The 13,402-nt window shown below is 45.4% G+C and overlaps 1 protein-coding gene across 5 annotated transcripts in view; it reads right to left on the reverse strand.

Annotated features, from left to right (window-relative positions):
• Nucleotides 1-4,469: 4,469 nt before the first annotated feature.
• ETV6 (ETS variant transcription factor 6) overlaps nucleotides 4,470-13,402 on the reverse strand; it is a 239,074-nt gene continuing 230,141 nt past the window's right edge. For 4 of the 5 annotated variants that reach the window (XM_072799011.1, XM_072799009.1, XM_072799008.1 and 1 more), the window contains 2 exons: nucleotides 12,532-12,632; nucleotides 4,470-8,781 (listed from right to left, as the gene is read on the reverse strand). In XM_072799011.1, the coding sequence (XP_072655112.1) occupies nucleotides 8,676-8,781; nucleotides 12,532-12,632 (207 nt within the window). In that variant the 3' untranslated portion in view covers nucleotides 4,470-8,675. Of the gene's footprint in view, nucleotides 8,782-11,709; nucleotides 11,804-12,531; nucleotides 12,633-13,402 lie in introns of all 5 variants that reach the window. The other variant, XR_012017719.1, reaches the window with a different exon arrangement.

Here is a 13,402-nt window from a genome sequence, read left to right on the forward strand (position 1 = left end):
CTGAGTGCTTAGGTGCTCCGCGAGGTGGAGAGCTCGGCCCACTGCGGACACTAGGGGGGCCTTGGGGGCTGTGGGCTCAGACAGCTGTGGGATGTGGAGGGCTCGGAGGGCCCCTCGCCTGAACCTGCCTCTGACCCCTTCTCTGTGAAGTGATGGGGTTGTACTCATTCTCTGGTGTCCACACTAAAACAGAATAAAACCAAAACAGTGGAAACTTTTCAGAGGTAGCTTTTCGGAGAATCCTGATATATTGAACTGTTACAAGCAGAGCTGTTCCACGTGAAGCAGCAGTCGGTGGCTCAGTGGATCGGAGTAAAATATAAAATCAATAGCAGGCAACTTTGTGCCAAGCACCTTTCCAAGCCCTTTCTCTGTAATACACCTACTCCTCACAACCATCCTTCTGAGGTAGGGCCTATTATTAGGCTCATCCCAGTTTACATTTGAGGAAACTAAGACACAAGGAGGGTAAGTAAGTTGCTTGTGGGTCACACAGCTAGTAAGAGGAAGTGGGGTGGGACCAGGTATTCGGACTTTGCATTTGTTTAACCATGCTGCTCTGTTGTTCTCACACCAGCTGGGTGGGGCACCAGCCTGCAAAAGATAGAAAATCAGAATGGAATAAATCAGAAACTTGGTACCAGCGAACTCAGGTCTGTCTCAGACTCCTGATATGATTGGCGAAATGAAAGCGAGACTCTAAAACCCAAGTTAGACTTCTCAGGGGGACAAAACCAATGTCCTTGCCAGTGCTGCTCTATCTCTGATGAGTTTTGCTCCTGACACAGCAGGTCACACCTCGATATCATAGGCTGCTCCCTCTGGCCCAAGGCCCACTGCCTAAAAATGTTGCTTTGCTTCTAGTTGCAATCTGCTGTAGCTCTGAGACCGGACAATTCAGTGTGCAATGCTATTTACTGGGAATGAATGATTTATTTAATTATGTAGTTTAAAAACCCTCTAATATGCACCCCCCACCCTCGAGGCTGCCTACTTCAGAAATCTGAAAAAGGAAAAGGGAAGAGGGAATATGAACTGCAGAATAGTGAAAAGTGAGAAGTGTTTTGCCAACGCGACAGACAGAAGAAATAATTTTAAAACGCATGCTGAAGGTGGTTTCAGCAGACATGTGATGCATCTCTATCTTTTATGTGCCAGTGACTGACGCTGCCCACTTAGGAATGGAAAGATAACTGTCTTATAAGATAGTCATAGATAAAGTAAAAGTGGGAGAACATGTTCAGTGCCTGTAATAAATTTCTGGAACTTTTAAAAAAGATTGTATTTATTTATTCATGACAGACACAGAGAGAGAGGCAGAGACACAGGCAGAGGGAGAAGCAGGCTCCAGGCAGGGAACCCGACACAGGACTGGATCCCAGGTCTCCAGGATCACACCCTGGGCTGAAGGCGGCACTAAACCACTGAGCCACCCGGGCTGCCCTAAATTTCTGATTTTGTATATGAAAGAGTTCTCTTTTTTCCCAGTCTGTAGCTTGCTTGTCTTTTCATTTTTTTATTTATTTATTAAAATTTTAAAAAAAAATTTATTTATGACAGAGAGAGAGAGAGAGAGGCAGAGACACGGGCAGAGAGAGAAGCAGGCTCCATGCAGGGAGCCTGATGTGGGACTCGATCTTGGGTCCCCAGGATCACACCCCGGGCCAAAGGTGGCATCAAACTGCAGGACCACTGGGGCTGCCTTGTCTTTTCATTTTCTTAATGGTATCTTCTGAAGAGCAAGTTTTAATTTCGATGAGGTTCACTGTCCCCCCAATTTTTTTTTCATTTATGGGTTGTATTTTTGGGGTCATATTTAAGAAACCTTTGTCTAACTGAAGGTCACAGAGATTTTCTCTCATTCGTGTATTAAGATACACGTGCCAGGTGTCATGCAAGGCGCCCAACGAATAAAAGTGCCTGCAACATTCTCCTCCCATCGGAGAGCCTGAGGAGGGGACAGAGGTGCATGAGCTCTCTGCTGCAGGGTGGCATTTAATGGTTTTTACGGAAGCACTTGCAGTTTAAACACCAAGGAGAGAGTGTGCAGCACTACCAGAGGAAGCAAAGGTCAACTCAGGCAGTGTGATATGGGATCTCGCGACCAAGACACTCTGGTTCCTAATTTAAAAAAAAGATTCAATCAGTAAGTCCCGCCAGTGAGGATGGTGCCCCAAGACTGTCAGCTTTTTTTTTTTTTTTTTAAGATTTTATTTATTTATTCATGAGAGAGAGAGAGAGAGAGAGAGGCAGAGACACAGGCAGAGGGAGAAGCAGGCTCCATGCAGGGAGCCCGACGTGGGACTGGATCCTGGGACTCCAGGATCATGCCCTGGGCTGAAGGCGGCGCTAAACCGCTGAGCCACCCGGGCTGCCCAAGACTATCAGCTTTTAAGGTCAACATCTTGGGCAGTTTGGATGGAACATCTGCTCGTGTATGCTATTGTCTTTTGGAATGACGAAAATATCATCAGTTTTCTGCCTGCTTACCAGGATCATGATCGGTCTTTCTAGAGGCCAGAAGAGAGGCAGTGACGCCAGGACTTCCCATTCCCTACCGTAAGCTTGGTGGCCGTGCGGCGTCGGGTTAGGAGCACCTGTATTAAGGTCCAGTGTGTGTACAGCCGTCCCTTCACTTGGTGAAGAGGCTTTTGATCTGTTCATTATGGTTGCTGCCCCAAACAGAACAAGCAAACTTCTTGCAGAACATATTGGCCCAAGGGAATTTTCTAGGGAGGAACTGGCGAAGGAATATACGCCACAGAGGCCAGTTCAGTTTTGCATTAGGATCAGAATCTCAGAGCTTGAAGGGAGAGAACTGATGTCTTGCTACTCAAAGTGTGGACTAGCAGCATAAGCATCACTGGCAAGGGCGGAACGAGGGGGCTGGTTAGAAATGCCAAATTTCAAGCCTCACTAAGACAGTAGAGTAGAAGAGATCTTTTGCCCATAATTCCCAAGATGTAGATATTACTAGCAGAATCTGCTTTTTACCAAGATCCCTGTAACTCACAAGCACTTCTCAGGTTGAAGAAGGTCTAGTCAGTGGTTCTGGAGTCCCCTGCCAATACCCTGGCTAAGTGGTCAACGGGGCTCTGCTCAGTAACTCGAGGGACAGTCAAGGTCAGTGAGTAGATGAGAATGATCCTTTTACTTTTCTTTTTTGGTGAGGCTGGTTTGGCAGAGAAGTGGACATAAGTGAATGAGTAGTTGTGCTCTAATTTGTAAGGGCAGGTCAGCCGCTAGAGCTACCCTTTAAAACAGCTCTTTACAGCAAACAGACTGCTTAAAAGATTTGGAGAAAGCAAGAAGAGGTTCTTTGATATGTGGTTCTTAATCCACTGAGCCTCATTCCACAGTATATTTAATGTTAGGGGAAAAAACAGCATTACGGTGTGTGAGGACTGTTAATGCAAATTAGTTGTCATCAATTATTTTGTGTACTTACCATTTCGATGGCCACATACTCTTCTTTATACCAAGACAAACAAACCGATGCTAGCAGTGGTTCCCAGACGTTAGCATGCATCAGAATCACATGGAAAACTCGTTAAAAAATTGCTAAGCCCTCCCCTCCCCCGCCAAAGTGTTTAATTGTTTATGGGACAGGAACTGATAACTTGCATTTCTAGCAATTCCCAGGTGATGCTAATGCTGAGATATAAAAACAGTAGCTTCAGATGCATTTTTAGTACCTCAGGAAATCTACAGACACTTATTTGATACTGTGCTCTGATGATCTAGAATATAGGGCCAAATATCTGCAATCCATGGTCATGAAGACAGAGTACCCAGGACAACTTAAATACAGAAATAGTCTGATTGCTTTCAAATGTCTGCTTCCTAAACCTACATCTGAGTTGCTAACAAGCAATTTCATTTGCTTCATTTTCCATTCTTTTAGTTTCTACCCACCTCTGATGGCAGACAGATAGTTCTGGTTGAAGGCACAATGTTTCATATTGAAATCGGAAGCACTTACTGGTTGGCAGGTGGCTCCACTGGCCAGTGTCACTGAGACATTCTGAGCACGGGGGTGGGCTCTGAGCTGTGTGATGACCTTCGAGGTCATTATGGTCCTTTATGTAGTGCTGGGCCCCTACCTCCCCTACAGGATCACATCCATGATTTTGGTAGAATTAAGGGGTTCTATTGTGGGGGTGGACATTGGAATCACCTTAGTCCTCAGTGAGCTGATCTTTGGCACAGCACGGGACCCACGAATCTCTGGTCTGGGTTCCTTCTGGCAAATTTCTCCACCTGTGGCAGATGCTCAGATTTGAACTTTCTGACCCTTCTGGTGCCACTAGTCTCAAGACTGCCTGCAGATGACTCTGACAGAGGCTGCCTGCCAGTGAAAAACCAGGACCGCACTTCATACTGTAATTGAGTGGAGACAGGATTTGCCTCATTGGCGTACCTTGCCTGTATGACTCCATTTCATATTATTAAAAACAGAGACTTGGTCCTTTTTTTTTTTTTTATAAAAAATTTATTGAGATGATGCAATTATAGGCTTTTCTTTAAAAATTATTTGCAACTCACTGGCCCTGAGAAAAGGCATTTGTTTTTTGTATTTTTTTCTTTTTTGTTACATTCATTTGATTCAGTCCCTTATAAACCCCACACCTCATAAACAAGAGATTAGAAATTAAACAAAAAGAAAAAAAGAAAAAGAAATTCTAGATTCGTTCTGGTTTGCAGGTGGTTGCAGTCACAAAGAGAAATCTTCAAGAATGTTCACTTGGCGTGTGTGAAAGATACGGGGAGTGTGTAGTTGTTTAGTGTTGATGCAGATGGGGCTGAAAGAGTATCAGGTTAGTCTTCTGTGGTTTTTAGACAGGCAGGGATTATTGTCACTCCCCTCCCCCCATGGCTTCCTTAGATCACTGCCTTCCTTCCAGACTTCTGCTCAGAAGAGGAGCAGGCTAAGTGGGTGAAAACTTACTAGCACCGAATACTAGGGCAAAAAAATCTGCCCTTTGTTCTTTGGGTATTTCCCCAAATCTTTTATCTTCAGCTTCCTGGGTGGGAATGGGTCAAACGGGTATGGCTGGGCTGGATTCCACTCCTCATTCTGTGCCTGGCATGCTGTCTGTTCCCAGGGCAAGTCGTCCTACCTCTTGGACACTCAGGTCTCCCTTCTGCAGAAGGGACTGAATGTTTCAAAAATGTATTCCAAGGTGGAGCCTAGGCAGTGAAAGGTGGGAACAGTGGTCACTTAGTCGCTTAGGTGAATCTTGTCATAGCCATCGAAGTTTCAGCTAGAACTACATTCTTATCTGGGCAAGGTATCAGCATAGAAAGACCCTGGGTCAGAGGATTCCAAACACACTGTTGAAAGTAGAAAACCCTTCAGTCTGTTATTCCTCTTTTTCTGTGGGGATATTCCCCTAAAACAAAGAAAGGGAGAAAGAAAGGAAGGAAGGAAGGAAAGAAGAAAGGAAGGATTCATGGCATTGGTGACACTGCCTTAGACAAGGCCAAGTTGCCTTGGGTCAAAGAGAATGTTCCTGCCACTTTGATGACCCAGACAATTGCCGGGGCTTTCCTCTGATGGAGAGGAGGCAAAGCGGTAAGCCCAAGATGCAGGTTAGAGAAGGTGCTAGAGGATTTCTAGCTGGAGATACAAGCGAGAGCGACCGCCAGCCCGGCCAGACACAGCTGGGGGGATATTCTCCCTCTGGGGTGGTCTTCTGCATTCTCCTTCCCCATTTCTGGTCTAAGTCAAGGATTCCCATGACAGCAGCAGGGAAAAGCCAGCTATTCAGATCATAGACATGCTTTTAATTTGGTCCCAGGTAACACTGCTGTCACCCCACACTGGATAGATTCTGCAGAGTTAGTTAGCATAGCTCTCAGAGGGACTGTGCCCCCTTCCTCCTCTGAATCCCTTGCAGTCTCTAGCAGATGCTGCAGCAAAGTCTGCCGAATTGAATCTGAGATCTCTGGGGCCTGCGGTGTGTCAGCACTGGCCAGGTGTTAAGTAAAAGAATAATCGAGGAGGACTTTTGCCATTAAGGGAATCAACAGAAAATTCTTATTGGCAATATCTGGGTGGGAAATAAGGATCATATTGGAATTAGCAACTTCTCTTCTGCAAGCTGCCGAAGGTGTCATCCCAAGACTTCCACATTCTTACACGGTATTGCTTTAAGTACAGAAATCCTTGGGGCAAAAGGGAACTTCCCTCCATAATTCAACTGTTGAACAAAGAGCCGGAGTCTTTCTATCTAAGTAAAGTGAACAGAATGAGATGTTCTCATCTTAGGGAAAAGCAACATCATGCCCTGGCTCTGATTTCATAGTCAAACAAAGGGCCTCAGTAAAAACCCACCCTTTCTCTGCAGCCCTGAAACTCAACAGTCTTCCCAACACACAAGGTACTTGGCTTGAGATCTCCAGTTGTGATCCAACATCAGTCATCCTAGAGGCTGGAGAATGTGTCACTGCATGCTGTTGAATGCTCTGGAAAGATATCTGTAGCATGCTGGGGTCCAGCTGAATTTCACCACCATTCAAGCAGACTGAGACCAAACCCGAACCCTTCCTTCATCATGGGCCTCCATGCCTCACAAAGCAGGTGCCTGACCTGACTGCCATCCCACCTTCCTGAAGGTAGGGTTAGGGGAGCATGTGATAGCGGAGGAGGCTGGCCACATCCACGTGTCTCTCTGTGGTCTGATAAGAGGCAGGGCACAGCTGAAGAGCTTTGAAGGGCTCCCTGACTCAGTGTCTGTCTGTCTGTCCTTCCCTCCCCGCAGGCTGGCGTCCTTGTCAGTAAGGGTGTGTGTGTGTGTAGTGGGGGGAGGCTTCCTCCTGCCTGTGTTCTTCTAATCCCCACCTGCCTGACTCGGTCACAAGTGGCTTCAGGAGATACCCGGGGCTCTGGCACCATCACCCAGAAGTGCTGCTGATGGTGCCCACAGGTACCCTAGAGAGCTGTGAGATGATCACCCAAGTGAGCAGAGGAAACAGAAATGAGGAGGGACTGCTTTGTAAGGCAGGTCTCATCTTTTGGATTAAAAAAGACTGTCCTCCTAATACTGGATTCTGAACCTGTATTGGAAGAGTCGATTCAGGTGGCTGGAAAAGGAAAAAAAAATCTAAAAACAGCTTTCTAAAAGTATCTGTTATCATCAAAAGTACTAAGGGGTGGCACTTCCCTCATTTCACAAGATACTATGGACCTTATTTTGAGGTGAAGAGGAGCCACCAACGGGTCCATTCTGAAACACAGCTATGAAAAAAGAAAAGAAAAAGGTAATGAATCTGATGAATTGCCTGTCTGCCCGGGTTAGGCAAACACCAGGAGCAAGCGATTGTGTACTCCAGGGGCCTCCCCTCTCAAATGCCCTGTGTCCTACGGGGACCAGGGAACTTAAAAAAGAAAAGGCTAGGGCACAGCAATTCAGTGAGGGCATGAAACTGACCACAACGTGGCCTTTGGGATGGATCACAGAATTCCCCCACTAGCCTCGATCACCTGCACTGGAACCACAAATCCCCCCTGCAGCATATTTTCCACCTACTTTCTGACCATTGGGCCCATGGGGTCTTTTTGGATTTTCTACCTCTTGAAACTTGCAAGCTAATCCCAAGATAGGGACCTTCCGGGGATCTGGGGTCTTTCGAATGATGCAGACAGCCTTCTAGCCATATCTTCTGTCCCACGGAACCGGCATGTCCTGGGGTTCTAGCAGCTACTTCAGGGGGTGGGGAGGGGGAGCAGCCCGCTGGACTGGCATTTCTCTTTCTGGAGGACTGCAGCACCTGTGAGGTCTGGAGCCTCTCTCTGATGGGCAGCCAGATGCCGGGATGTGGCTTTGATTTTGCGGTGCCTGCTGCAAAGCGCCCAGACCACTGATGCCGCCGGGATGTCAACAAATCTCAAGACTCTCTGAGAGGCTGAACTCTGCTAAAAGGCATCTGAAGCTCAATAGCAGGGGAGGAGGAAAGACAGATGGGAGGCAGGGAAGGGAGGAAAGAGCGAGAGGGAGAAAAAGAGAGCTCTCCTTTTCACTTTGTCTTTTTTAAAAGCATCTTTTTTTTTCTTTTTTCTTTTTTCTTTTTTTTTTTTTTCCAGCCAAGACCCAACAGCAACAGGAACAAACCTGATCCACGTGGCAGGATCAAGAGGAACCTGAAACCCTTTGCAAGTGTTCTCTTTCCTGACCAGCTGGTCTTGCCGCACACTGTGAGATTTGCAAAAAAATAGATTATATATAATAGATATATATTTCCATAGGAAAACAACCTCGGATGTCTTCCCCTCTATGAATGATGATGAAAAGTCAAACTGCATGGTCTTAAAAAAAAAAAACAACAAAAACAAACGAAAACGAAAAACACCATGGAACTAACAAGAGGTGGACGGGTGAGGAGGGTGAGGAATTACAGATGGAGAGGTTCCAGATGAGGAGGAAACGGAACCAGGAGTCCTGGGCTGACGCCCTCGGCCAGAATGCCAGCCCCGCCTTCGCTGGGTGGTTTGTCTAAGGTGCTCTGGGGGCCCTCCCGCTGCGCGAGACAAGTGTCACTCCCACTTCTGGGTCTCTTTCTGTCCGGCTCTCAGCCCGCCTGCTTGCCATGCCTCCGGGGCCCTCGTGGGCAGGGGTGGGGGGTACGGGGCCCCCCCACAGCTGCCGGCCCGCCGAGGCCGCGGCTTGCTTCTCTCAGCACTCATCTTCTTGGTATATTTGTTCATCCAGCTCCTGGGACTCGAGGTGCTCCAGACGGTCCGTTCGGCCGCTCATGATTTCATCTGGGGTTTTCATAAACCTTTGGAAGAGGAAATGGGAGGAGCCCAGAGATTACATTTTCCTCAAGTCTGTCCTCACCCTGAACTCTCGACTCAAAGCTGAGGCCCCATCACCTCAAATTGCTGGAGAGCTACTGAACCCAGCCAGTAATGTTAACTTAGCCTGAACTGGAAAGAGGTGCCCCTTCCTGGGACAGCCTGAAACATGGCAAAGGAACTGTAAAAAACAGTAACAAAAACAACCCAAAAACAACCCAAAAACAAAAAACAAAACAAAACAAAACAAAGAGTCCTAGGAGATGGCACCCCCTGGAGCAGTGTGGTGCATTCTGCATGGCCATTACAGGAACCCCAGACCCCAGTGCAGCTCACTGATCTGTCATTCTGAGTTTTAAAGTTAGAGTTTCCCAAGGCCCTCTGAGAAGCCGTCTATCCATTTCCATCCCAGACTGTGAGCCCAGGGAATGGCATGCGAAACTGGAATTTAACTCAAAGGATACAATTAAACGTTGTGGAATGGAAAATTTTCATAATAGGGCAAGTCAGCGGTGCTCTTGGAAATCAGAAAGGGAGAAAGGGAGAATGCTTTTCAGTGTTATCACTGATCCCCCCAAACTGCTAGCAATGAATCCCCGTTAGTTATCTGCACTGGGTGCACACAGCATGTCTCATTTTCTTGGTGGAAATAACATCAGCAACTTGTTTCGACCATGATTTCTATGGTTCGGGAAGGCAGCCTGGGTGCACACGCTGTAGCCTCACCGTGGGAGTGCCCTTTCCAAGTGGGCTCTTGGCCTGTCCACCTTTGCCTTCCCAGACCCTCCGCCCTGTGCCAGGTGAACTGTCTTAAAATATACTTTTCCTCTTGTCACTCCATGTTCAAAAGGCCTGTGATGACCACTCATCAGGTAAGGCCAAGGATACACAATCTCTTCGGCTTGCCCATCTGGGCTCTCTGTGACGTCTACGTAGGAACCTCTTGTCCTCCACTGTTGATGAGCATGAACCCTTTAGTCTGGCCAGTCTTTTTTCTTATACAAATCGTGGCTCATGCCTTTCTCCAAACCTTATCTGGCCTGATTTCTTTACTCCTTTCACTTTCTGAGCTCTGCCTCCTTGTCAAAGAGCCATGTAATCATGCTGGTCCCTACTAAAATCTTCCTTCTCTCAATGTCTAGAAATCCTGTAGAGTAGCCACAGTTTAACACTTCACTTGATTAGACCCTGGGTTTTATACCAGGAAGCCTTCATTTTGTGGAACGTCTGGCTTTCAACACCCACTTCCTCAAAAATGACCAACTCTCCTCACTAATAGCACTATTCCGTCCTTTCATATTGTCGAAAATTGCTATTGGAAGCCTATGAACTTTCCAACCACTTCTGCTTCTCTTTTCTGCCCTTTATTGCTGAACTTCTCAAACAGTATGACTTGTCAAGTTTGCAGTCTACCTTCTCCTTTTATCCCTTAACTAAAACTTCTTCCTACCATCTGAAGTCATTAATGATCTCCTGAGGCCAAATCCACGGTCACGCTATACTTGGCCCTGCAAACTACCCCTTTCTTCTCTTGACTACTTTTCCATAATAAGCTTCTGATGGTCTATGTCAGGCTTGTCAAGAAACATTGAAAGCCTCCATCATGTACAAAACAGAATTATATAAAATAGAATCCTCTCCCTTCTAGACTCTTGTGACCTACTTGTGGGGAGAAGGACTTCACATGTACATCTATTGAAAATGTAAACCACGATGTGGTTTAGGGTCAAGGGAATCCAGGAAATGATGGAGGAAGATATCTATGTGTGTTTGACCAGTTGGAGAAAGCCTCAGGAAGGGCAGGACACCTGAGGTGGACCTAGAGGGCATAGATATTTAAAAAAGCAAAAGTGAAAGGGATATATATTTCTGGCACAGGGAATCATGTTAGTGTTGTAGGGCAGTTGGCAGGGTGTGTGATGAATTCAGAAGGCAGGAGAGTGGGCCAGAGGTAGAAAGGATTATTGAATTAATCTTGGTATAAATAATAAAATCTAGACAGAGAAGCAATAATAATGCTTTTGCCTTTCTTACATGTTCCAAATGCTCATGAAAGTGGTTGTCATTGGTAGATTCCGACCTGGAACCTGCTGCTAAGAAATCTTGGGAAACAGGGTTTCCAGGCTTCTAGCCCCGGCAAAATAGAATGCAGTGGAAACGGTATGGAAGAGCCAAGGACAATCCAACACAATGACTACCCTGGATGTGGGAAGAGTCAATGATAACTCCACTGTCAAGGCTGGCAGCTTAGAACAACCATGATGCCGCTGATGAGCAACAAGAATTCTGGATGGGGGGAGGGGAGGTTTCTAGAATGCGAAGGTCTTTCTTGAACATTTCATGTGTGAGATACTAATGTGGTATTTCAGTGGACATGAAGTATCAGAAGCTCTTGGAAATGCAGATTTAGAATTTAAGGAGGATTTTAGAGCTGGATCCAAAGACTGAATAGTTTAACCATTAAAGTGATAACTGAAGCTGCTGTAATGGGATCATTTTATCCAGGAAGAAAAGGAAAGGAAGACTAAGTTTAGGGTGAAGGATGAAGGGAAAACACTAGCAGAGCCAGAGAAAGGAGTTTGTTTGTTTGTTTTTCAACTTCATTCGATTCTGCTTCCAACTCTTGAACAGCCTTTTCTGTTGTTTTTGAAGATCTCAATTATTTTCACTCTTCCTAAGTTAACCATAACTCCTGATGCTAACGTCCAGGTTCTCTGCTCTTTCCAATTTATCCCAACAAGCTCATCTACTCATACAGAATGTCACTTTCTACCTGTGTGTAGATAACTCCAAATCCATCTCTTTTCTGTCCCACCTGCCAAACCCACAACCTAACGTCACATCTGTTGATCCCACCTTCTCCCCGGCCTTTACCGGGTCTCCCCACAGCCATTACCACCAGTGTCAATTACCACCACTTCTACTTCTCCTGATTGGTCCTTTAGATCCTTTCTCCTTCTTCTTTTAATTCTTTCTCCTCTCTTGTATAGTACTTGGAATCACAATCTATGTGGAAGGTTAAATGGTTGGAACTCATTAGCTGTGAGGAAGTCTGGAAAGAGGAATGTCTAGTATGGCAGCTTTCAGACTTTTCTGATTATAATGCATCATAAAAAAATACATTTTACCTTGTGACTCAGCATGTGCACATGCACACAACAAAATTTTCACGAATCATTAGTCACTCTTATTTCATGTGATACAGTCTGATATTTTCAATTCTATTCTACTCAGTCCTGTCCTATTTCATTAAAAAAAGTTGTCACTGACTCAGTGAATCGATTTCATGATTCATGAATGGGTCAGGACCTGCAGTTTGACAAACACTGCTTCAGAAACTGGCTTACAGGATTGGGAACCTGGAAGTCTAGATCTAATAGCTTGCTTTGCCACTGAGGATGTTACTCTAGTTGTTCCTTTTAACTACACTGGATGTTAATGCCAGATAATTCTATTTGATCACTGCTTTATTTTAAAGGTGAGTCAGATGGTTGTTTACTTAGCTGTGGCTTTACTATAGTACAGACCTAAGTAAAAAAAAAAAAAACAACAACAATTTTTATTTATTTATTTTTTACCCTAAAATTCTAACAACCCAGCATCCGGTATCCAATCTGGGGCACTGACGGCTTAAGTGTCATCCAGGCAGGTGGAGATCTTGTCTCCCACCTCCCTCTTATTTAAAGAAAATAATATCCTCCCAAAAGAAGGAAAGGAGAAAAAGGAAGTGCTACCTGAACAAAAGCCTTTGTCCTGGCTCCTTCCTGATAATGTTTAGTTTGTAGTAGTGGCGCAGGGCTCTGGACATTTTCTCATAGGTCATGTTTGTTCTGTTCTGTTTGTTCAAAGGAGGAAGAGAGAAAAAAAAAAAAGCACAAAGACATAGTGAAATCAACCTCAGAAAAGACACTAGGGAGCTATTAAAATAAAACCTCTTCAGCTGCTCGCGGGAGCCCTGCCCATTGGAGAAAGCTACCTGCTAATCTGCCGCCTTCCTGGCCCACTGGTGTCACCCGCTCTGCTTTTACCCGCATCGCCAAGATCTGTCCTAAGGTGAATCACCTTTTGTCAGAAGTCTTGGCGCTGCAGCTAATAAAGCATATGCCGCAGCAAGCTCCTTTATTTCCTTTCCCAGGACCAAGCAATGTTACGCTCAGTGAATTTCCTGCACGTTCCCCCTACATGGGGGTCAACCTTCACCTTCTGAGCCACAGAGAATTTTCCTTTTTGTCTGCCTCTTTTTCTTTTTCTTTCTTTCTTTCTTTTCTTTTCTTTTTTCTTTTCTTTTTTCTTTCTTTCTTTCTTTCTTTTCTTTCTTTCTTTCTTTCTTTTTCTTTTTTCTTTTTTTTCTTTTCTTTTCTTTTCTTTTCTTTCTTCTTTCTTTTCCTTCCTTCTTTTTCTCTCGCTTTCTTTCTTTGCTTCTTTCCTTCTCTCCCTCTCTCTCTCCCCCCACCCCCCTTTATTTTGTGCTGCAGTGACCTTTCTCAAACTTGTATTTCTGGCTTGTCATTTTAAGGAAGAGATTTTTGTTGTTGCTGTTTAAATTCCTGTTGTGGAAGGAAGAATAGAGTGGTTCCGAGAGCCCCGGGGCTATGGCACAGTGGC

Source organism: Canis lupus, chromosome 25 (assembly GCF_048164855.1).
Source record: "Canis lupus baileyi chromosome 25, mCanLup2.hap1, whole genome shotgun sequence".
NCBI lineage: Eukaryota > Metazoa > Chordata > Mammalia > Carnivora > Canidae > Canis > Canis lupus.